This window comes from Molossus molossus, unplaced genomic scaffold, assembly GCF_014108415.1.
Source record: "Molossus molossus isolate mMolMol1 unplaced genomic scaffold, mMolMol1.p scaffold_m16_p_4, whole genome shotgun sequence".
NCBI lineage: Eukaryota > Metazoa > Chordata > Mammalia > Chiroptera > Molossidae > Molossus > Molossus molossus.
The window spans coordinates 67,676,437-67,702,492 of record NW_023425377.1 but is presented as its reverse complement, the minus strand read 5'-3'; the positions used below and the strand labels follow the sequence as shown (position 1 = coordinate 67,702,492).

Genomic DNA, 26,056 nt, shown 5'->3' with positions numbered 1-26,056 from the left:
GTCTAAAATCGAGTCCAAGGAGGGGTTATTGAAGAAACCGGAACAGGGGCTCTTGGTGGGAGGCAACCAGTGACTTTTGTGAAATATCTCATCTGCTAAGAGCTCAAAAACAGCCAGTGTTATTAAGCAGCTACTTAGTTCCAGGCATGAGATGAACAGCTCCATGCTTGTTGTTGTTCAAATCCCACATTGCAACTGGTGAGACAGGACCCACTCCCCAAGCAGGGTGTCCCACAGATCTGCGACAGGGGTTCCATAGGGATATGTCCCAGGCGTGTGTGGGAGGGTCCTGTGGACCAAAGCAGCTGACCCATATGGAGTGATTGAGCTGACACAGAAGCCCCCCATGCCCCACCTGGAGTCCTTGAGGATATGAATTGCCTTAAAAGCAGAGTGGGGCTTTCTTATTTTCTAAGGACTGCTGAGCTATGGTCTCAAGCAGGACTTTTGTGTGTTGTCACTGTACCTCTGCCCACAGGAGGTTCTCAAGATGGCTTTCCACCTAAGCATCATAACAGATATACTGTGATTTGAAGAGGGGAATCCAAAGGGGTCTCCTCTGCTCGTCCAGACCCTCTTTCCTGGTGGCCTTCCATGTCTTTATGAGCCCACTAGTCACCTGAAAAAGGTCCAGAGCCCAGCCTCCTGTAGAGCCTCAAAAGTCTGTCATCCCTCTGTCCCCCGGTAACCAGAACCCACCTGCATCCCGTGTGCTGAGTCAGCCACCATCAGTTCCCCACATGTATAATCCTGTCGAAGCCACCCAATTGGGAACCCCCCCATAGTCCAGCTGTCACATGCAGGCTGGCTGACTCCTTCCTCATGTCATTTGTGCCCTGGTGCTCCCTGTGCCCAACCAACCAGGGCTCCCCATCAGACTTGCATGAAAATTTCAACTACATCCCACATGCGCAAGGCCCTACTGGCTAGGATCTGACCTCCTCAACCCTGGCCCCACCCCCTCCAGCCTCATTCTGCTGGCCACACTGGTCCCCTTGTTCTGAGGCTGCCTCAGCCCTTGGAGCTCACCACCCTCACTGGGTCACCATCTGTAAGCACTGGGCCTGTCCGCCCCTTCTTACTGCACAGGCCTGAGCAACTGTATTCTAAGCATTTCCCTGCCTCCTAGTCCAAAATAACCACCCTGCCCTGGTCAGTTTTTGGCCTCAACTAAGCACCTCTGATATCTGGGGCTGATCATTCTTTGTAGTGGGGGTCATACTGTGCACTGTGGGGTGTTAAGCAGTGTGCCTGGCCTGCACCCACCAGATGCCAGTAGCCACCCCCACATGTTGAGGACCAAAAATGTTTCCCGCCATCTCCTAGTGGGGAGGCCCCAGGTGTGACACACCATTGCGCATGGTTAGAAATGCCTCTGCTTGTGGGTTGGTTTGTGGTCAAGTTTCCTGAAGACCAAGGCACCTTCACATTCTCACTCTCTCCCATGCCCAGCTGGCCTGGCCAGGGGTAGGGACCAGAGAAAAATTTGTTGACAGGACAGGTTGAAGGATGTAGCCATAAACCCCTGGGAGAAGGATGGGTCTTGAGGGGCAGATGAATAGAACTGCTAAAGGAGGTAGCTGCCCCAGCACATGCCTGGGCAGGGGAGGCCTTCAGGGTTCAGACTGGTTAGGCCAGACTGGAAAGCCTTGGGTGAATGTCTTAGGGAATAAAGGGACACCCTTAGGCAGCAGTTATGAGAGGGTATCTATGCTTGGAGCATCCACTACCTTCTGCACTGGGCACCTGGATTTGTGTCCCAGGGCTGCTGTAAGCTAGTGCCCCTCTCAGTTCTGGAGGCCAGAAGTCCAAAATTAAGTCCAAAGCTTCCAGGGGGAACCCTTCTTTGCCTCTTCCAGCTTTGAGGGCTCCAGGCATTCCCATGGCTGTGGCCACATTGCATCACCCCAGTCTAAATCCTAAGTTTTCCTCCAGTCTGAGCTGCCTTGACCAAGAAACACACTTGTTTTGTAGCTGTGCCTCAGAGCGTCCATCTTTCCAATAACTTCACGTGATCGTTTCTTCCTTAAAAACCCAGTGGGTTCAAAGACACACACATGAGAATGTGGTAACTCTCTGTATTCTAAATGATGCCTCCCACATGATTCTACAGTCATGCCAGCATCCTTTTAGCTTAAGAATGATTTCATCTGATAAACATGTGGCTGCAAATTATGGCCTTATATAAACGAAGCAGCTACACTACACTTTCTGGAGGCTCCATCTGCCTTATTTTCCAGTAAATTCCAAATTGCTCGCCAAACCTATAGGCAGAACCTTGCTTTTTCATGCATAAGATCCTTGGCCAGGCCTTGAGCTCATTCACATTGGTCCACTCATCCACCCCTGGGGCCAAAGTTGTGGTTACCTCCCCCTCTTCTCTGCATCTTCTTTCTCTAAGAGCATGAGAGAAAGGCCTTGAATTGAGGTTCATGTCTTCTCAGAGTGCAGAAAGTATACCAGTGGGCATTTGCAAAGCCTTAATCTTTCACAGTTCAGGTTTTACAGTGGGAATTTTTTATTGTGGTAAAACGCACATAACATAAAACTGACCATTAGTAATATTTAGTGCATTCACAATGTACAACCATCACCTCTACCTAGTTCCAAGACATTTTCATCACCCCTTAAGGAAACCCCATCCCCATTAGCAGTCACTTTCCATCTCCCCCTCCCCACCTCCTGACAACCACAAATCTGCACTCTGTCTCTATGGATTTGCCTCATTCTGGATATTTCATATAAGTGGGATCATGCACCATGTGGCCTTCTGTGTGTGACCTCTTTCATACAGCATATTTTCAAAGTTCATCCATATTGCAGCCTGTATCAGTGCTTCCTTTTTTTATGGCTGAGTAATATTCTACTGTGTGGATGGACCACATTTTGTTTATCCTTCATCCTTTGATGGCCATTTCATTTACACCTTTTGGTCCTCTCAGCGGGAATTTTCTAGTTTGCCAGCTTGGCTCCCGTTTGGTAACAAGAGCATAGTTCTCCCCTGAGTCTTGGGGAGACAGATCAGTGTGGGGGTGTGTTTTGCTTCGCTTCACATTGTGTGCATTTCTGTGAATATCAGTTGGAGGGTAGAATGAGCATTTTAACTTTGGGATATTTGGTGAGATGGTTTGGATGAAGGGCAGACACATGGGTTTTTAGGACCTGCTGCACCTGACACATGGCTGCAGCCTGTGATTGCCACTTGGCTAAGCTGTGTCTCCCCGCCACCCCTCTCCATCCCCAGAACCTGCCATCCCCATTTCCTCAGCCCAGACCTACTTCCTTTCATTCCAACACAGCCCAGGCATTCTTGAGGCACAGGTGTCACATCCACTTGTGACAAGGACCTTAAGCCACAGCATGACTGATTTCCAGGTCTCAGACTCTGTTAAGACTCAATGCAGAAGGCATACTTGGAAGCCAAAGAAAACAGTAGAGCCCCTCCAAGGGATATGTCATTGTTTAATGACAGTTAATCAAGAATTAATTATCAGTGAATTATCACAGCTCTGAAGCTATGATCATCAAAACAGCATGGCACCACGTAGGCATCAGCAGCCTAGAAGTAGACCCCATGTGTCGGGTAACTCAGTATATGATACTTAACAAACAAAGGGGGCTCCCTGGACAGAGGAAGGATTCTTTAATAAAAGACATTAAAACAACCACTTCACTCTTTGGAGAATATAATCTGGATCCCCATTTAATCTCCTACACTTTACTGGGTTGATTAGTGTCCCCCAAATTCATGCTCACCCAGAACCTCAGAATGTGACCTGGATTGGGAATAAGGTCTTTGTAGATGTAATTAAAGATCTCAAGATTAACTCATACTGAATCCAGTAATTGGTGTCTTTATAAGAAGAGGGAAGGACGCAGAGACAGAAGTACACCATGTGACAATGGAGAAAGAGATGGGAGTGAAGCATCTACAACCAAGGAACACCAAGTGTTGGTGGCAGCCACCAGAAGCTGGGAGAAAGGTCTGGGATGAATTCTTCCTCAGCCTCCAGCAGGAGCCAGCCCTGCTAACATCTTGATTTTAGACTTTTTCAGAACTGTGATACATTTCTGTTTTAAGCCAATGTTTTTTAGTACTTTGTTACAGCAGCCCTGGAAACTCATACTCCTTTTGAAATAATTTCCAGATGGATAAAGGCTTAATGTAAAGAATAAATCTGGGAAGGGAAGTGAATGTATAGTCCCATGTTAATCAGATCTGAGAAAGGAATGGGCAGTAGACATAAAAAATTTTAAAAATCCATAGATCTGCCCTGGCCAGTTTGGCTCAGCAGTTAGAGCGTCCGCCTGCGGTCCGGAGAGACCCGGGTTCGGTTCCCGCTAAGGGCATGTACCTCGGTTGCAGTTTGTCCCCGGCCCTGGTTGGTCGTGCGGGTGGCAGCCACTCGATGTGTCCCTTTCACATCGATGTTTCCCTCTCTCTCTCTTCCTCTCTCTCCCTCCCACTCTGTCTGTACAAAAAATGGAAAAATGTCCTCGGGTGAGGATAAAAAAAAAAAATCCATAGATCTGACTGCCTGGAAAATGGAATATTTTTCTCAAAAAGTACCATAGGCAGAAGTAAATTAGTATGAATTAATTTCATCAAACATGGCAAAGAGTTAATAGCCTTCCTATACAAAGAGCTCCTCCAAAAGAGTAAGCTCCACCAAGCAATAGTGTGCTTCAGCGGGGAAAATGGGCTACAGACATAATTTAAAAAAAAAAAAACAGCCTGGCCCTGGCCGGTTTGGCTCAGCGGTTGGAGCGTCCGCCTGCGGTCCAGAGAGACCCGGGTTCGGTTCCTGCTAAGGGCATGTACCTCGGTTGCAGTTTGTCCCCGGCCCTGGTTGGTCGTGCAGATGGCAGCCACTCAATGTGTCCCTTTCACATCGATGTTTCCCTTTCTCTCTCTTTCTCTCTCTCCCTCCCACTCTATCTGTACAAAAAATGGAAAAATGTCCTCGGGTGAGGATAAAAAAAATTAAAAAACAAAAACAAAAACAGTCTGATAGTCAAAGAACTGTGAGTAATGAGACACTGTTTTGTGCCCATTGAGAATCTGATCAGCAGAGTGTTATAGATAAAATGGTGCCACCTGTGGAATGAGGGGATGTTGGGCCTGAGGGTGCGTGGTGAGATTTTTGCACCAGGAGCATTGTTGACTGGGATCCAGCAGAGGGATTTGAGGGACATTCCGACCTGAGGTCAAAGATGGCACAGCAAGGAAGCAGCAGGGTGAGCCAACCCCCATCTGAGATTTGGGTGTGTGAAGTGGTGGGCAGGGTCTGGGGGTAGGTGAATGGGAGTCTGGCACACTGAAGAACTTTACACCCTCCTGTAAGGTTGTCAGGGGGCTTTGAGCAGTTTCTCTATGGTTGGGCTGGAGAGATTCTGCAAGGTCTGTCCTGTGTGCCACTCAGCCAGTGTGGAGATGGAAGTGTGGCTGTACTATATTGGGTCTGCTGACCAGGGGCTCTAAGGGCCAGCCCTGGGTGCCCCCAAGGCAGTCATGTGGACCCTTTGGTGGACACAGGGCCCCAGCTGGTTTTGGCCCCACCTCTTCTCTTTGTCTTTCCCCCTCTGGCAACCCTGGCTATCAGTAGCAACCTTGAGCAAGCCTTATCTATTTCTACTTCCTCCTGCATCAACTAGTTATTTATTGTTTTTTGTTAATCCTCACCCAAAAATATTTTTCCATTGATTTTTAGATAGAGTGGAAGGGAGGGAGGAAGGAAGAGAGAGAGAGAGGAAAGAGAGAAACATTGATTGGTTGCCTCTCACACAACCAGGGATTGAACCTTCAACTGAGGTATATGCCCTTGATGGGGTATCGAACTTGCGACCCCTCGGTCCAACCACTGAGCCAAACTGGCCAGGGCTCAACTAGCTCTTTTTTTTTTTTTTAAATCCTCACCTGAGGATATTTTTCTATTTATCTTCAGGTAGAGTGGGAGGGAGAGAAAGGGAGAAAGCCCTGGCCTGTTTTGCTCATAGGTTAGAGCGTCCACCCGCAGACCAGTGAGTCGCAGGCTCGATTCCAGTCAAGGGCATGTACCTCGGTTGTAATTCGTCCCCGGCCCTGGTTGGGATCGTGTGGGAGGTAGCCACTCTATGTGTCCCTTTCACATCGATGTTTCTCTCTCTCTCTCTCTCTCTCTCTCTCTCCCTCCCATTCTATCTAAACAAAAATTGAAAAATGTCCTTGGCTGAGGATTTAAAAAAAAGAAAGAATGGGAGAGAAACATCGAATGGCTGCCTCCTACAGGCCCCCAACTGGGGATGGAGCCTGCAACCTGGTAATGTGCCTTAACTAGGAATTGAACCAATGACCTCTTGGTGCACGTGACAACACTCAATCCACTGAGCCACACCAGCCGGGCTCAACTGGTTCTTTAATAATGCTGAGCACAGGGTCTCCTGCTACCCCCACCAAGGGGCCCAGAGCTGCAAATGTCTCTTATAGCCCTCTGTTCACAATGGGGCTCCGAAAGCGCCTGATGATCAGCTTTCCCTAGAGGATATAGGGTGGCCCTGAGTGCAGCTGGCTGTGTGGCCCTCAGCCCATCCAGGCCTCAGGCAGACCCTTGTCAGGCAGGTGATGGAGGCTGCAGGAGCAAGATCATGTATGTCACTCACCTCTGATGGCTTCTTGCTTACGTTGTTGTCTGCTGGAAGGAGAAAGCAGGCTCATTCACATGATCTCCACCATCTGTTTCCAGGCAGCTTAGGCATGAGACAGTCCAAAGACTCCAGCCTGTGAGCTGGTTTGCGCTGCTGGAAGTTGTTTTGCCTATTAGCCATATCTCCATGAGTGCAAGTCACAGAGGGGTCGTCTTCCTGAAGCCCTAGCTCTGCGCATTTGTGTGTGTATATGTGTTTATATGAGAGAGCTGTGCCTACATGTCTGTGTACTTTCATGTGAGCATGCATGTGTGTTCTCTGAGTGCATGAGTGTTCACATGAAACTGTATTGTGCACAAACGTGAGTGTATTTATATGAGTGTGTTCATGCCTGTGAGTCTTTGTTGTTTATACTATCACATTTGTTTGTATATCAGTTTCTCCCATTGGGCTTTGAGCCAAGGTCTGGTTCATCTTTGTATCCTCAGTCACGCTTAGGTGGCGCACAGTGAGCCCACAATTCCTCTTGCTCCAAGACACATTTGCTATTTCCAACATTGGCTGCATTTTCTTTTTCCCGCTATGTCTTCAGAAACAAATGCATTTTTGAAAATAAACTTTTTCTGTTGGAGTCGTCATAGATTTACAGAAAACTTACAAAGATAGTGCAGAGCATTCTCTGTATCCCTTCCACACCTTCCCCTATTGTGACCATCTTACACTATTAGGCACATCTGTACAATTAAGAAATTGACATTGATACACTGCTGTTAACCAACCTCCTGACATTGTCAGATGTCACTAATTCTTCCATTCATGTTCTCTCTCTGGTCAAGGACCCCGTTCTGGAAACTTTATTAAATTTAGTCGTCATATCTCCTCTGTCTTTCCTTGTTGCTCATGACCTTGGCAGTCTTAGGACTGGCTGGGCATCTATCTGACGTTCTCCACAGGAGATGGGTTGTGGGTTCTAGAAGCAAATACACTCTGAGCAGTTTTCTCAAGTGAGTTTTTGGGGGCTCTCCCTGACTTCATTCTCCTCATTGGAATTTGGGGTACCCTGTTTCAGAGTCCCTGAGTTTCAGGGCAAGTTCTTGCTGTCCCCGGTATATTGGAGGGATGTAACCAAGGCCTGTGGGGCCAAGTCTTCATCTTGGGGAGCTGGCTGGGGAGATTTTGTCCAAGAGGAGAAGCCAGGAAGGATGTGGACTGGGAAAGGCTTATCTGAGACATGGCTGTGACCATTGGACTTGCAGGTTGAGAGACTGATCCTGGGTGGGGAGGGATGGGGACTGAGATGGAGTAAAGTCCAGGGGAAGGGTTTGACCTTGAAGAGAAGAGGATCTGCAGAAGCCACAGAGGTCACATTTAAGGACAGACAGAGGCTCTTCCCACTCTTCGGCTTTTGGGGAGAGCTCTGTCAGGGGCATGGTATTTGGGCCTCAGGCCTGGAGCAGGTGTCAGTGTTCTCTTCCACAACTACCCTACCACTTTGACCGTGTCACCCCCTCTCTTTCAGCTCCAGGACACGTGCCCTGAGCCTGGGAGGCATGCTGAAGCCAGGCGGCTGGCAGGATGAGTGTGAACGAGGCAGGCAGCTCCAGCTGCCGGAGGCAGGCGGCCTACCACCTGCACATCTACCCGCAGCTGGCCACCTGCGAGAGCAAAGCCTCATGCTGCGTGACAGCCACCAAGGACAGCACCACGTCCGATGTCATTCAGGACGTTGTCACCAGCCTGCGGCTGGATGTAACCAAGCGCTATGTGCTGGTGGAGGTCAAGGAGACAGGTGGGGAGGAGTGGGTGCTGGATGCCAACGACTCACCTGTGCACCGTGTGCTTTTGTGGCCTCGACGGGCACAGGACGAACACCCACAGGAAGATGGTTACTACTTCCTGCTGCAAGAGCGTGACTCTGATGGAGCCATCAAGTATGTACACATGCAGCTAGTGGCCCAGGCCACAGCCACTCAGCGCCTGGTGGAGCGCGGTCTCCTGCCCCGGCAGCAGGCAGACTTTGACGACCTGTGCAACCTCCCTGAGCTGACTGAGGCTAACCTCCTGAAGAACCTCAAGCACCGCTTCCTGCAGCAAAAGATCTACACGTATGCAGGGAGCATCCTTGTAGCAGTCAACCCTTTCAAGTTCCTCCCCATCTACAACCCCAAGTACGTGAAGATGTACGAGAATCAGCAGCTGGGCAAGCTAGAGCCACACGTGTTTGCATTGGCCGACGTGGCCTACTATGCCATGCTCCGTAAACACGTCAACCAGTGCATTGTGATCTCAGGCGAGAGCGGCTCAGGCAAGACCCAGACCACCAACTTCCTGATCCACTGCCTCACTGCACTGAGTCAGAAGGGCTACGCCAGTGGTGTTGAGAGGACCATCCTGGGCGCTGGCCCTGTGCTGGAGGTGAGCAGGGCAGTCATCAGAAGGGGCCTTGATGAGGGTTTTACTATTTTGAGAAAATGCTTTGCTATCCTCACAGTTCCCTAGAAACAGGAGCTTCACTAGAAACAGGAGGCTCAGCACACTGTGCAGGGCCACACGAGGAGGCACCAGGTTGGTCAGGAGTAGCAGGAGTGAGGGAAAATCATGGGCAAGAGTCCCTGTCATGGTTTGCATGGGAAGGGATGGATGAGGCAGGCTTAGCAGGTTTAGGATTGGCTGGTTTGAATAATTTCAGAGCTCTTAGGTGTAGGGGCTGTCCAGGTTGTCTGGTAGCTGGCCCCGGGGTGATCAGGGCAGGTGGATAGTAGTCCTAAGTATGAAAACTTGATAGAGGAGGTAGTAGGAGTGTGGGCTCTGGCTGAGTCTGTTTGCGTATGGAAGATGTGCTCACAGGCAAGTCCTTTGCCCTCGGGATTGGCTAACCCCTGGAGAGGCAGTCCCTCCAGGGTCAGCCAGGCCCCAGATGTCAAAACATCAGAATAAAAAGGCCTGATTAATACATTGTTGACATCTGGGAGGTAGCAGTCTGTACTCCAGGTCTCAGAAAGAAAAGGATGGCATGTCCAAACTGAGCAGTTTATGATGGAGCATTTCCAATGGAGCTGTGTCCTGGAAGAAAGCCAGCAAGGCATAGTGCAGGCTTGGGGCTAAGGGATAGTGACGCAGGGGGAGGGGGAAACCTGGCAGCACCATATAGTCAGTGGGGGAGGAAACACTCTCCGCTCTCTGTCCAGTATCCCATAGCCAAACCCCATGAAAGTCATTGATGTGTTGCTATGGGTAAGCCCCCTGGATGCAAGGGCAGCGGAAATGACCATATACTATTCCTCACTCTCGGCTTCCTGAGACAAGAGGCATCCAGCCCTGGCCGGTTTGGCTCAGCGATTAGAGTGTTGACCTGCGATCGAGAGACCCGGGTTCAGTTCCCACTAAGGACATGTACCTTGGTTGCAGTTTGTCCCTGGCCCTGGTTGGGTCATGCGGGTGGCAGCCACTCGATGTGTTCCTTTCACGTCAATGTTTCTCTCTCTCTCTCTCTCTCTCTCTCTCTCTCTCTCTCTCTCGGTCCTGCTCTATCTGAACAAAAAATGGAAAAAATGTCCTCGGGTGAGGATTAAAACAAAACAAAACAAAACAAAACGAGGCATCCACATTTCAAAACTTAGCCTAATCATCATCAGCCGGTGAGGGCCAGGACAGTGTGTGAGTTCAGAGGTCTGTACTTCTGGATTTGGCATCTAGGACTCTTTCTTTTCTTTTTTTTTAAACAATTCTTTATTTATTTATTTATTTATTTATTTATTTTTATCCTCACCCGAGGATATTTTTCCATTTTTTGTTCAGATAGAGCGGGAGGGAGAGAGAGAGAGAAACATCGATGTGAAGGGACACATCGAGTGGCTGCCACCCACACGACCAACCAGGGCCGGGGACAAACTGTAACCGAGGTACATGCCCTTAGCGGGAACCGAACCCGGGTCTCTCTGAACTGCAGGCCGACGCTCCAACCGCTGAGCCAAACCGGCCAGGGCGACTCTTTCTTTTTTTAACAAGATTTTATAATAAATAACTATATAAAAGTAACTTTAATTTTAAATATTTTATTTTATTCAATATAATATAAATCATTGTATGTCTTAGAGAAGTTTTAGGTTTATAGCAATATTGAGCAGATAGAACAAGAGTTCCCTATATCCCCTTTGCTCCCCACACTTTCCTCTATCTTTAGTGTGTTGCATTTGTTATAATTGATAAGCCAATATTGATACATTATTATTAAAGTCCATTCTGTGGGTTTGGACAAATGTACAGTGTACATATCCACTGTTACAGTATCACACAGAGTAGTTCCCCTGCCCTAAAATCCCCCATGCTCCATCTGTTCATTCCTCTCTCCCCCAAACTCCTTACAACCACTGATCTTTTCACTGTCTCAATGGTTTTGCCTTTTCCAGGTTAGTTTCTTTCACTCAGCAATATGCATGTAAGATTTCTCCTTGTCTTTTTTTTTTTTTTTTTTTTTATCCTCACCCGAGGACATTTTTCCATTTTTTGTTTAGATAGAGTGGGAGGGAGAGGAAGAGAGAGAGAAAGAGAGAGAGAGAGAGAGAGAGAGAAACATCAATGTGAAAGGGACACATCGAGTGGCTGCCTCCCGCACAACCAACCAGGGCCAGGGACAAACTGCAACCGAGGTACACGCCCTTAGCGGGAACCGAACCCTGGTCTCTCTGGACCGCAGGCCGACGCTCTAACTGCTGAGCCAAACCGTCCAGGGCTTCTCCTTGTCTTTTTATGACTTGAGATTTCATTTGCCAATTAACACCTCATTATCTGGTGCCATATCTGTCCATCCAAAGGAACCCAGAACCTCCTCCATGTGGTGCAGGATGTCACCTTCCTTGGGGCATTGACCTCCAGCTTCTGCCATTCCCCCAAAGCTGAGGGCCTAATGCAGCTGCCTCAGAGGGCTGTGCAAATTCACTGAAATCATATCTAGGCTGCACTTGCTGAATACATCTCAGTTCCTCTTCTTCCCTGATGATCTCTGAGATCATCAGCAAGAAATTCACTGGATCTGCATGGCCTGGCCCTGTGCCAATACAGGTAGCCTACTTCTGTCTTCTCCTATATACATAATGTAAAGATTGTCATTTGTTATGTAAATGTCTTAAAACTCCTGAGTAACCCAGCTGCAGAATACTGTATTTCTCCCCCCTGGCCAGTTTGGCTCAGCGGTTAGAGCGTCGGCCTGCGGTCCGCAGAGACCCAGGTTCAGTTCCCGCTAAGGGCACGTACTTCGGTTGCAGTTTGTCCCCGGCCCTGGTTGGTCGTGCAGGTGGCAGCCACTCGATGTGTCCCTTCACATCGATGTTTCTCTCTCTCTCTCCCTTCCTCTCTCTCCCTCCCACTCTATCTGTACAAAAAATGGAAAAATATCCTCGGGTGAGGATTAAAAAAAAAAGAATACTGTATTTCTCTTTAATACTGTGTACTTTGTGTGCATTTCCTCCTCTATTCTGATCACCCATTCATTCTGGACGTATTCCGCACAGCGTGAGAACGCTGAGCCCCAAGGTATCCACATGACATGGCATAGAGGCAGGATTGGCATCAGGGCGTAGTTTCCTTTTCTAGCTAAGAACCATCCATGGCACCTGGATGAGGTTCCTGTGGCTGCCATAACCTAATACCACAGACAGGAGTCTTTAAACAGGAGTTTACAATTGCCCCTCAGTATCCATAGGGGATTATTTGTTCTAGGCTCCCTACAGATACCAAAATTTCCAGATGCTGACGTTTCTTATATAAAATGACATAGTAATTGCAGATAACCTATATTTGCACATAGGCTACAGCCTGATATGCCTGCATATCACTTCAGTCATGTGGATTCAGCATAGTGCTCAGTACCTGGCAAATTCAGGTTTTGCTTTAGGGAACTTTCTGGAATTTTTTTTTTCAATTATATTATTTTGGTCTGCCACAGAACTTTTTTTTTTCTTTATTGCTTTTACAGAGAGAGGAAGGAAGAGGGAGAGATAGAAACATCGATGAGAGAGAACATTGATTGGCCGCCTCCTGCATGCCCCCCACTGGGGATTGGGCCCACAACTTGGCATGTGCCCTGACCGGGAATTGAACTGGCAACCTCCTTGAGCATGGGTCGATGCTCAACCACTGAGCCACACCAGCTGGGCCTTTCTGAAATTTTTTTCCCCTAATATTTTTGATCCTCAGTTGGTTAAATCCACAGGTGCAAACCCCATAGATTCAAGAGGGTTGACTGTACTGTCTCACATCTCTGAAGACTAGAAATCTGAAATCCAGGTGTTGGCAGGGCTATGCTCTCTCCAAAGGCTCTAGGGAAGGACCCTTCTTGTCTCTTCCAGCTTCTGGTGGCTCCAGACATTCCTTGGCTTGTGGCTGCATCACCCCAATCTTTGCCTCTGTCGTCACATTGTCTTCTTTTATAAAGACACCAGTCAGTCATTGGATTTAGGGCCCACCCTAATCCAAGATGACCTCATCCTAATTATGTCAGCGATAACTCCATTTCCAAATAAGGCCATGCTCACAGGTTCTAGAGCAGCGGTTCTCAACCTGTGGGTCATGACCCCTTTGGGGGTCGAATGACCCTTTCACAGGGGTCACCTAAGACATAACAGTAACAAAATTACAGTTATGAAGTAGCAATGAAAATAATTTTATGGTTGGGGTTCACCACAACATGAGGAACTGTATTAAAGGGTCGCGGCATTAGATAGGTTGAGAACCACTGTCTAGAGGATCAGAGCATGGACATGATTTCGGGACACAACAGCCCCCACTGAGTGACACCTGGCAGTGTCTGATACCGTCTTCCCTGAAGGCACCGTGGCTCAGCAGTCATCCAGGTGGTTCACAACGTCTCCCTTTGGCCTCCTTACTCCTCCCCTGCAGTTGCCCCAGGGGATCCTGGCACATTCTTAGAGGGCCGTTAGTCACCCTCCATGACAGTATCTGCGCCCTGTGAGTCAGATGCTTCTGACCTCGCCTAGCTGCCTCCCTTGAGCCTTGGCAAGAGCCAGCAAGGCCACATTTCCCCAGCAGTTAGGATCTGCTGGAGGGAGGTGCCCATGCCAGCTTCCAAAACCGACTTGAGCCAAATCCACATCATGGCCATAATCATGCTTCCTGGGGCGATCTATTGGAAAGATTGTTTTAGTTTAGAGTTGGATGTCCCAGTTAAGGCACTGCTAGTGTCTGGAGCCTGGTCATTCTCTGTAGGGTGCGTCCTATGCACTGCAGGGTGTTGAGCAGCAGCCCTGGCCTCCACCCACCAAGTGCTATTAGCAACCCCTCCCCCCAATTATGACAACCCAAAATGTACCCAGACATCACCAAGTGTCTCCTGGGGGCAGAATCTTGCCTGAGTGAACACAGCTGTCTTAGAGTCACAGCTTATGATCCCAGGAGACCCAGTCACTGTTTCTTTAAGGTGCCAACCATTTTGTTTAGTTTAGTCCCAGCCATTCTGAGCTAAGTCAAGAGGCACTTTCTAATAACAGGAATAATTTGTTATCGGCCTTCGAACCCACTTGGGTGTCAGGCTTCAGGTGCCACAGTTTTCATCTGTCATCTCTGAGCCCTCACAACAGCTCTGCTCATTTTAAAGATGAGGAAACAGAGCAGCAAAGAGATACACTAGTATGCAAGTGTCCTGGGGCTGCCATTACCACAAACTGGGGGGCTTAAAATAACGGGAATTGATTCTCACAGTTCAGGGGACCAGAAGTCTGAAACCAAAGTGTGGGTAGGGTTGGCTCCTTCTGGAGACTCTGAAAAAGAATGGGTCCCAGGCCTCTCTCCTGGCTTCTGGGAGCTTCCAATAACCCTTAAGCATTTCATGGCTCTTGGTCGCATCACTATGTCTAGTCTTTTTCTACATCTCCACATGGCCATCTCTCCATGTATCTCTGTCTCTAATTTCCTTTCTCTTATGAGGACACTGTCATTGGATTTAGGGCTCACCCTAAATCCAGGATGATCTCACCTTTAGATCCTTACTCTAATTATATCTGCAAAGACCCTATGTCCCAATAAGGATCCATTCACAGGTGCCAGGGATCAGGACTTGGACATATTTTTGGGGGGAAACACAAATCAACCCACTCGAGTCAGGGTTCTCAAGGCCACACTGCAGGCAGCCACAGCTGGACCAGAGTTGGAAGCCAGCTGGAGCACAAGCCTGAGTTCATGGTATTTTCCTGCACCTTCGTGAAGGATTTCCTCCCTCACCTCGGCTTAAGATAGGCACCACTGGTAGTGTCTGGGACTTTTTACAGCTCCACAAAAGGAGAAGTTGAGTTGTTTTGAGATTTGGTTGTCACCAGACACCCCCTCACCTCCTCCCACCCCCGCCCCCCACCCCCCGGACGCGGGTTGCAGCCTCACTGTGCAATTCTGACCAGAAAACAGGAAGAGGGCACTGTGGAAAGCCGTTTCCAATCAGCTGATTCGTTGCCTGCTGCAGTTAAACTGCTACTGTCACAGTTTCACACGATGTCACTTGGCTATGCTCAGCACACTGCAGCTTGCCCTCTGAACCACCCCCCTTTCCCAAATATGACATGTCTTTGGGGCTTGCTTGAGCTCAGGAACACTGAAGGTGCAGATGGCAGGCTCACTAGGGCGGTGAATGGTCTGGGATCTTCCTTCCTGCATGCTGGAGTCCACCACACATCCCAGGTTCCCTTGGGGAACCTCGCCCCTCCAGATGCAGCAGCCCACGGCATTGGCCACTGGACTGGCGAGCAGGTGCTCCCAGGACATGTGCCTCTTCCTCGGCTGCGACCTCAGCATCAAGGTTGAGCATGGAGGGCTTAAGGCCCAGGTTCTCTTGGTCTTTCCTGTACTGTTACAAATGCCTCCAGCATTTGCAGATGCACATGGGGTTTTAATTTTGAAAGCAGAAATGAAATGAGGATCCTTGCTGGTCAGGCTGTTTCCCCAAGTGGCCAGAGGCTACTGTGTGCCAAGGTTCAGGGCCTTCGTGTAGCCACTGTGCACTGGCCCACACAGAGAGAGGAAGCTGAGAGACAGTGACACCCCAGGCTGCCCAGCATACCCATAGGAAACTGGTGACCCAATACAGTGAGACATAGGACCCAGGGAGTCCTGGAGCTTGCTGCTGCCTCCGACCTGCCTCTAAGGCCCCAAAGGAGTCTGTCCTGGGACTGGGATCTGTGCCAACCCTTGGTCCTGAGCACCAACGCCCCCATTAGTGCCCCCCAGACCTAGTCTTGCATGACCCCAGACTGCACCCAACACCCTTCCACCTGCCAGGTTACTGGATCTGTTCCCACTACCCTCTGTCAGCACCAGGGTACCAGCCTAGGCAGGTCACCCAGAATCACATGTCATCATCTACCTTGACCTCTGCTCTCACAGACACCTACCCAGACCATATCCTTCCCTCCACAGAGCACTGATAGGCCAACCCCTGCCTAGTACTGGGGGCACACAGGCAAAGCCACTCAGCCAGGATGACAGAAATAGAAGGTGCTGGAATGAGGGGTGTGCCTCTGCAATTAGGGTTTCTGTTTAAGAGCCTTTCTGAGATAAAATCCACCCAATTCAAGTGAACAGTTCAGTGTTTTTTAGCACATTCACTATGTTCAACCATCACTTCTATTTAGTTCCAGAACATTTGCATCACCCCCAAAAGGAAACCCCATTAGCAGCCACTCCCCATTTCCTCTCCCCCAGCCCCTGGTAACCACCAGTCTGCTTTTTAGAGCTGTCAGAAGTCATCCCCCACACCCTGGCCTGTGGTCAAGGCTCTGGCTGGCCTGGGCCATCCTAGAGGCTGGGGGGTTGGCTGGAAGTTCAACAATACAAACAGCAGGGGTCACCCATCAGTGTGGGAAGGAGAGTGAGAGCCCAGGATGGGATCCCAGGAGAATGGCCAGGATAGGAAGATATGGTGGTACAGAGATGGGAGAAGATGCCATGTGTACTGGAGATGGGCCCCATCTGGACAGTTGCAGAGGACGAAGAATAGAATCTCTGGCTGCCTCTGTCTCCAGTGTGGCCTCCTCATGATGTTTGGGGAATCAGTTTGGGGGGACCTTAGGTTGACAGAGCAGCCCAAAGGAGGTAGTTGCTAACGTTGGAACTCCAGGGTAGGAGGGGGACAGGGGCAGGCAAATTGCACAGAGAACTGGAAAGTGAATAAGACTCACAGACAGGGACTTCCATGCCACCACCGTCTGGGTGCTGATTGATCCTTTCTCTGGGATGGGGCATCCTGTGCACTATAGGGTACTGAGCAGCAGCCCTGGCCTCTACCTACCAGGTGCTGGTAGCACCTCTCTCCCCAGTTTTGACTACCAGAAATGGCTCCAGACATCACCAAGGGTCCCTAGAGGGATATATCATGCCAGCTGAGAATAAGTTCCAGGCCAACTGCATACAAAGACTGATTTCAGTTTAACAGAGGTTCTATGTTCTGTGCCTAGATAGTTTCAGATTTTTTTTTAGCATCTTGCTATTGTTACACATCAAACCAACTGTATTTAGTGTCATCCCTTGCATCTTGTGGTGGCTGGTGTTATCATTCACTCCCTGGAAGAGGTGAATGATAACACCAGGTGTAGGTCTACTGTCCCACCCCCATCCCCAGGCCAGCCACAGCCAAGAGAATGGTCACTGCCCACCTACAACCAGAAATGTCCCAGTGTCTTTGCCACCCATCGCCAGTGAAGCACACTTGGGTGCGAGAGTCAGCTTTCCCATCTAAGTTTGGTCTTCCAGGAGAACTCAGTGACTTCTTAAAATATTATAATTGCTTGTCAATGCCCAAAAATACAGTGGCCAGATTTGAAGACTCCCAGAGGTGAAAAGTCATGTGTTCCCTGCAGGTTTTCTTGCCAACGAATGTAATGAAAGCACTTCTAACTGTTCTTTTAAGTTAGTGTTACTTTTTTTGCATTGGGATTTTATCACCCCTCCATCCCTGTCCTTCTTGGGTGACTTTCTAAACCTAATGCCAGGTGTTGGCTGTGGTTCAGCTGCTCTCCTGTAAGCATCTCCCCAACAGGAAACAAACCAGGGCCGCTGTGGTGGTTTTTGCTGCCGGAGAGCACACATGGTTATCCACTGCACTTTGGCAAAAATGTGGCACATTTTATTATCACTTTTGGTTCCACCTGAATGCTCTTCTTAGCTTTTTATTCTGCTTTTTTTCATAGGTTTCATTTGTCTTTAGTGTCTTTTTTTTTTATTTGAGGTTTAGTTTCTTTTTGAATATGCCAGGAATTGACAAATTACAGCCCACAGGTTAACTCTGCCTGTTTCTATAAATAAAGTTTTATTGGCACACAGACACACACTCATTTACATAATAGTCTGTGGCTACTTTCAGGCCACAACAGCAAAGCAGAGCAGTTGTGAGAGACACACTATATGGTGTACAAAGCCAAAAATATTTACCACCTGGCCTTTTGCAGAAAAGGTTTGCTGAGCCCTCATACCTGTGAGTACATGTAGAACATTTAGCTCATTCCACAGTTAGTTTCTACACTCATTCTTCTCACATTCTGCTGAGCTCTAACTTCCTAAATGTAAGGAAAAAATTCCCATCTTCATTCTAGATGATTTGTAGCACCACCACAAATCTTTCTGCATTTATGTTTGTGCCACATATAGACATATCCCTAAACATCTACCCACGAGGGTCTGTAATATTGTGATTTAAAATAGCCCAGCCTGTGTAGCTCAGTGGTTGAGCATCGTCCCATGGACTGAGAGGTCCCAGTTTGATTCCTGGTCAGGGCAAATGCCTGGGTAATGGGCTCAATCCCCAGCAGGGGGGATGCAGGAGGCAGCCAGTCGATGTTTCTATCTCTCCCTCCCTCTCTCTGTAAAAAGTCAATAAAAATATATTGTGGGGGGTGTTCAGGGTCCTATTCCTGTCACAGAGCTCGTAAAACCCTTAGAATTTCCTAAGTGAAGAAAGGGAGAAAGGTGTCTTTCATTATGTCAGTGGTACTTTTAGAAAGTACCTAAGGATGAGGACCAGTTCTCAGGAGAACCAACCATGTGATTAGAAGGTTGGAATTTTCATTCCCACCCCCTGGCCTATAAGAAAGGCAGAGAGGCTAGAGATTAACTCAGTATCCGACAGCCAAGGATTTAAACATGTAATGAAGCCCCCATTAAAACCCAAAAGGAGGGAGTTCAGAGAGCTTCTGAATTGGCGAACATGTGTAGGTCCTGGGAGGGCGGCATGCCCAAATAGGACATGGAAGCTCCTTGCCCCTTCCCCATACTTTGCCCCCTCCATCTCTTCCATCTGGCTGTTCTGAGTTGTATCCTTAAACCCGTGATCTAGTAAGTAAACTCGTTTCCTGAGTTTTGTGAGCTGCTTCAGCAAATTAATAGAATCCAAGGAGAGCGTCACGGGAACCTCCGATTTATAGCCAGTTGGTCAAAAGCACAGGCTACAATTTGGACGTGCAATCTGAAAGGCATGTTGGAGGCAGTCTTGTGGAACTGAGTCCTTAACATAGGGAATCTGACACTATCTCCATGTAGAGAGTATCAGAATTGAGTTGAAGTGTAGGGCACCCAGCTGGTGTCAGAGAACTGCTTGGTGTGGAAGAAAAAACTACCCTTTGGAATTGGTGTCAGGATTATCGGGTCTTTAAGCAGTTTTGGACAGACTGGGAAGGAGAACTGTGATGTAGAGGTCCCATAACATCCTGGCAGGACGGGCTTCGCCTTTTGGCTCTGTGTGGGGCTCACTAACTCTGTGGCCCACAGGCACCTAGGAGTATTTTTACAGGTTAAGGGTGGCAGGGGCTGTGTAGGGGCTCCTCCCCATCTTGCACCATCATGGAAGGCCCTCTGAAGGTTTCTACCTGCATCCTTACAATGGGACAACACAGTCTACCAGGGGCACAACAAGATGAGGACATCGTGAGCTGCTGGGAGAGGTTAGAGCTGACAGGACCAGGCCAAAAGTGTGCACCCAGAGTCATGACACTGTCCAAGAACTCTGGCATTTGTGATGTTGGATATGTGACCAAGAGGATTCTGGAGCTTACAGCGGAGGGGATTATTCAGCCAGAGAATGGAACATGAGGACAAGCTTCTCATGGCCCTAGGTGGAGGTGGCGGCATTCCAACCCCAGTACCTAATACAAACCAGTATTTCAGTTTTACCACAAGGATGTGGCAAAATGAGGGAACTGCTGGGAGCAGCTTTTAAGAGCCACCTGTATCAGAAGTAGGAAACAGATAGGGTGACAGACTGGCAGTAGACTGCCTAGCTGAAAAGTGGAGCCACACCAGAGTGGGAGGGGGTGCAGAAGGATGAGAGGGGGTCTATGGGATAGTACATAAAGGACTAGGGTATCAAGGGCCCCTGGGAGCACCAGGGAAGGGGTGGCCATCCAAAAGGCCACAAGCGCTTCTTGCCTGTCCCATGCCCTGCAGAGCTTTGAGGCTGCCTTCCTGGCCTGCTCTGTAAGAGTGCAGAGCCCTGACGTTCTGCAGTGATCTAAGACTATTTTAGACAAAAGGGAAAGTTATATTTTTAGGAATGCTGCATCTAAAAGAACAGTGAAATTATGGGGTATATTTTAGGCACCCAGAAAGGCCTTCTTGGAATTTGCAGAACAAGTTGATTAAAAAGTGAAGCATCGCTTGGGCTCAGGACATCCCTTCCACAGCCATTGCCCTTTCCAAATGTTCTGGACACTTTGTTGCACCAGGGCTGGGTGGTTGATGAGGATGTCTGTCCATCTATTAGCTGTATCTGCTTCACTGTTTGGGGCAGGAACATAGCCGGACATTGAGCAACCACAGGCTCTGGTGGCCCATTTGTTTTCTAGCATTATGCAGGATGAAGTGGCTCCAACGCCCTGTCCCCAGAGTCACTGGGGTTGCCCTCTGAAGTTTCCTTCTGTTTCAGTCAATTGTCCATCAAGACACTGGTTACCCAAGACCTCCAGAGGTGGCCTCTATGGGAAAGGCCAAGGGGCCATGTCTGAGGCTCACAGTCACCTGCCCAGTTGCTGCCCAGCCCTGCGACCCTGGCTAGTGGCTGCTGACTGGCTGGTCCTGGGTAGAGGAGAAAGTGGCCCCACTTATCAGTGGTCAGGTGGAGCAGGCTCCTAGAGAAAGACTAGATGTTATATCATCATCCCTTTATGGCAGAGTAAATCACAACAACCTATGAGAATTTAGAGTCCCATTTAACCCTTTTTGGCCACACAGGGATCTCCAGGGCAGCCAATTTTAACTGAGTCTAAAGCTCAGTTTTTACACAGGGGCGATTCTGCCCCCAAGAGACATTTGACACCATCTGGAGATTGGTGTCTAGTGGGCAGAGGCCAGGGATGGTACTCAACATCCTACAGTACACAGGGTAGCCCCTTCCGCAAAGAATGATCCAGGCCCAAAATGCCAGTGGTGACAAGGCTGAGAAACTTGCTCTAGTTTAGGTGTCTTTAGGATGTGCAGTTAAAAATCTAGCCTGGGGCTCTGGACAGAGTACAGGGAGCCATGTAGATCCTGTAACGAGGACAGAGCTGTTCATTGGTGAATATTGGTGAGATTGTGAGAAGGGGAGAGAGAAGATGACAAGGACACACAACACCTAAGGGAAGGTCTCCAATTCTGCCGAAGTGTCTGGACTGGTTCTCGACCTTCAGCATGTGACTGCACCTCCCACCACAATTTACCACCTGCAGGACCTCCAGGCCGAGATCTGCCCCCTGCCAGGAAGTCAGGAGTGGGACCAGGCAGCCCAGCCCAGCTGCTTGTGTTCTGTGTGACCTGTAGCAAGTCAACCTCTCTGCTCTGCCTTCTGATCTCTTTGCCCCAGTGCCTTTGTGTACATATTTTATCCTCAGTGTGGAATATTCTTGCCACTGTCATCTAGCTAAGTCCTGCCCCACAGCCTGCGGAGAAATCTGGAATGTCCTATGGCCAGCACACTGTGTGGCTCCTGCCACTCTATACTCTTATTCTCTGAAGGGCCATTTGTTGTTCAGGGGTGTTTGTTTCTTATAGCAAGCTAAACTAGCTCAGCATCCCGGGTGTCAGCTGCGGAAGAACAGGGAGTGAGTGAGTGCTGAGATGAGGTCACGGTGACACCAAGAGAAGGGGAAACACCTCATGGAAACTCCTCCTGGGCATGGATAGGCTTCCATGCCCATTCCAGAGCTGTCCCATAAAGAGAAGTGTAGATGCCAGGGAAGGGCCCTCCAAAGAAGCAAAAGCTAGAAGCAGGCTCGTGATGGAAAGTCAAAGAGAGAATTGCACCCACCTGAAAAAGAAGTGGCCAGGGGCGCTTTACCCCAACCATTGGAGTTATCGAGGGCCTTTGGATCCAGTGGTCCTCCTGGGCTCAGGTCAGCACCATCCATGGTTCCCTTAACCCAAGGAAGATAGAGTAACCCACAGGGCAAACAGGCTGTTGCTCCTCCTGTTTCTTTTCAAAGCAGAGTAGCTATAATGGAGATTACTCATTGAGTGAGAGAAGCCAGAAACAAAAGGTCATGTATTCTATGATCCCATCTATATGAAATGTCCAAAACCAGTAAATCCATAGAGACAGAAAATAGATTAGTGGTTGCCAGGGTCTGGGGACAGAAGAACCGGGAGTGACTAGTCATGGGTACAGAGTTTCCTTTTGGGATTATGAAATATTATGGAACTAGATAGAGGTAACAGTTGCACAACATACTGAATGTACTAAATGTCACCAAATTATACATTAAAATGGTTACAGTGGTGAATTTTATGTTATGTGAACTTTAGAACACTCCCCATCTACAATGCTCTCCATTGGGACCTGCCACATCCAGCTTTCAGATTCCTTACCAGAGAGCTTGTGTCTTGCTACCATCAGTAGCTGGAGAAGAGGGTCATAAAGCATACAAGTTTCAATCAGATTCTCTCAGATATACTATATCAACAGAAAGGAACCTAACTTTCCTAGAGCTGGTCCTGTCCGCTCTTGCCTCGTGGTCCTGAGCATCATCTCTCGGAGCCCAACTGGACCCCTGATCAAGCAGTGGGACATGGGACTAGCTTGTGGTTAAAACTAAGCCTTGTCCCTAAAGAACTGACCATAGATGGAATTTCTCCAACAAGGGTGGCAAGTGTCTGTAAAATGTTTTATCCAACCCATGTCTTGAACATCACCATTTTCATCCATGGAAGCTCACTTCAGACATTCATTATGCTCACTGATGAAACTCCTGAGGTTGGGTGATAGGTACAGAGTTTAGAGCTAGCTAGAGTGGTTTACAGTGGTTTGAGGTATATATCCTGGATTAAACAGTTTACATTGCATCCCTTATAAATTAGCTTAACCCAGGGATCTGCAGACTGTTTTTGTAAAGGGCTATGTAATTAGTATTTCCGGATTTTAGAGCCACACAGTCTCTGTTGCAACAACTCAGCTCTCCATCCACTTACTACTCTGCATTGTAGAGTAAAAGCAGCCATGCACTGTATGTAGTGAATAGGTAGAGCTGTGTGCCAATAAAACTTTACTTACAAAACAGGCAATAGGAAGAAACATCAGACAGACCCAAATTGACAGTCTTCAAAATGCCTGACCGTCATCAAAAATGTCAGGGACTCAAAAGCAAGGACATTAGGGGAAAACCGAGTCCGTTCAAATAAATAAAGCGTAAACTTAGTTAATAATAACACATCAATCAATATTGATTTATAAGCCATGACAAATGCACCATTGTCGTGTTAACAACAGGGGAAACAATGTCAGGAATACAGGAATTTGCTGTACTATTCTTTTTTTTTTAATCCTCACCTGAGGACATTTTTCGTTTTTTTTTGTTCAGATAGATTGGGAGGGAGAGAGAGAGAAACATTGATGTGAAAGGGACACATCGAGTGGCTGCCTCATGCATGACCCAACCAGGGCCGGGGACAAACTGCAACTGCCATACATGCCCTTAGGAGGAACCAAACCCAGGTCTCTCTGGACCGCAGGCCAACGCTCTAACTGCTGAGCCAAACCGGCCAGGGCTGCTGTACTATTCTTATATCTTTCCTGTAAATCTAAAAAGTTAATTTTTTTTTATAAAGGCATGAAACCAGATTTGGTCAGCAGGTTTGCGGACCTCCAGCTTAGACAAGCTCCCACTACCTCAGTGAGGTGTGTAAAGCAAATCTCAGGCAGGTAAGGTCATGGCAAACTGAACTGTGACCTAACACACTTTGCCTTCTCCCACTTCCTCATATCAGCAACGTCATCTCCAGTGGTCTTTGGTCTTTCCTCACTGTCACCATATCCTGTTGTATCTTCCTCTGAAATGTTTTCTACCACCGCCTGGGTTCTGGCCACACAGCCCCGCTGATGTATACAGGCGATAGCATCTTGCAGCCAGGGTTGTGTCCAGAGCACCAGTTCCCTGGCTAGGCCCTCATTAGGATGTTGTGCAGTCCCTTGCAGGGAAGGTGACTTATACTTCCAGGCTCAGTTTCCCTTCCTGTCTATGGGCAGATAAACCCTTGATTCTCGGGGCTGTGAGGATGCAAAGCCAAGAGACAAGTTCTCAGCAATGATTTCTTCTCCTGTGCCTGTTTCTGCATCATCACGAAGACCTGGTTTCTCCTCATTCAACCCTCCACTGTGCTTGGCAGAATAAGGCCATAGCATGACAGATGGGGATTGGATCCACATGGGGTCGGGGTACAGTTTGGGAGCAGCTGATCTTGGTAAGGCCCTGGAGTATGAAAGTTTCCCATTTCTCAGGGCCAAGCATTAGGAAAGCAGTCTGATTAAACTAAGTATACTGAGAACACAGCTCTTTTCTCTGTCCAGCCCTTGACTATTTTGACCCCTACTTCAGATTTCAAGAAAGAGGGAGTGGTGTAAGTAGGCATCCTTTTGCTCTATTTCTCCCCAGAGAGACTTCACACCCATAATAAGCCTTAGAGCAGTTATCACTCTTCCAGGAATCTGAAGAACACCCTCCATCTCTGGTTTAAGAATTTAGGTTGCTCAGCATTTTCAGAAATTCTACAAGTCTGGGAGGGGAACCAAGACTATATTTTTAACAAGCCTCCACAGCCCCCACTCAGATTCTCAACCTTTTTTCTCCCTCGCCCCAACCACCAGAGCTGCACAGTACTGACTCACAGGGAGAAGATGCAAGGAGCCCTAGGATGACAGATTTGCCAACCCCCTCCCCAAGGGTGTGGAGAGGGATTGTAGCACCTGCCAGCAGGGTGGGGGGGGATGCTCTTGAAACCACAGACTCTTCATTCAACTGACCCCAGGGAGCTTCCCTTTCTTTATGAGTACAAATGCTTGGTTTTGCTGCACAGAATGTACCAGAAAACCTTGCTCTTCTTATTATCAGCACTGGAGTCCCTGCAGTGTGGGAATTATGTAAGGAAGCAAACATCATCCTAAGGAAAGATTCCCATAATGAACCACCCACTTACAGAATGAGCCCTTCACTCACACGTCCCTCTTGGCTCAGCCTAAACACAGCTCATTCCTGTTCATCCACCAGAACCAGTAGGTCCTCTCTCCTGAATACAGATCAGTAGCAAAGTGAGGTTGAAAGTCTTGCAAAGAAGTTATCGAAAATGACCTGGAGAATTGCTCCAGCCTCTAGTCACTCAGCCATACTCACAAGTAGCAGAGAGGGCAGAGCTCTGATGATGGAGGGAATGAGTCCATGTGCTGCTAAATATAAGTGGGCACAATCCACCTATTAAAAGAAGAGGATAGCCCTGGCCGGTTTGGCTCAGCGGTTGGAGCGTCGGCCTGCGGTACAGAGAGACCCGGGTTCGGTTCCCGCTAAGGGCACGTACCTCGGTTGCAGTTTGTCCCCGGCCCTGGTTGGTCGTGCAGGTGGCAGCCACTCGATGTGTCCCTTTACATCGATGTTTCTCTCTCTCTCTCTTCCTCTCTCTCCCTCCCGCTCTATCTGAACAAAAAAATGGAAAAATGTCCTCCGGTGAGGATAAAAAAAAAAAAAAAAAAAAAAAAAAAAAAAGAAGAGGATATTCAGCTTAGCTCGCAAAGTTCAACTCCATGTTTTATGAACAAGTGGTTCCAGAAACTAAAAATAAAGGGATACGCACGGGTGGAACAGGCAGGTAGAAACAGAAGGAGCAGAGCTATAATTTTGACATGGAGAATGTAGAAATTTGGCTTCTTAGCCTTACATGTAACAAGAAGATTTGTCATAGTGCCAAAAGCTTCAATTTATACTCCATGTGTAATAATTGTCAATATATATGCATTGGACAACAAATCCACTGCCTTTACAAAGTGGAAATTATAAAAGATACCAGGAGTAACAGATACAAACGGCTGGTTGAGTGGACAGCAAAAGGCAAGGATGTAAGATGGCCAAACCATGTGCTTTCGACAGATTATGTGGCCATATTGCAAACCCTCCACTTTGATATGAGAGTATTCACGGAATGTTCA

The 26,056-nt window shown here is 48.3% G+C and overlaps 1 protein-coding gene across 5 annotated transcripts in view; it reads left to right on the top strand.

Moving 5' to 3' along the window:
- The window catches only part of MYO9B (myosin IXB), an 88,134-nt gene that overhangs the window by 5,931 nt on the left and 56,147 nt on the right, over positions 1-26,056 (top strand). For all 5 annotated transcript variants that reach the window (XM_036241972.1, XM_036241971.1, XM_036241969.1 and 2 more), the window contains exon 2: positions 8,144-9,039. In XM_036241972.1, coding sequence (XP_036097865.1) covers positions 8,200-9,039 — 840 coding nt within the window. In that variant the 5' untranslated portion in view covers positions 8,144-8,199. The remainder of the gene's footprint in view (positions 1-8,143; positions 9,040-26,056) is intronic.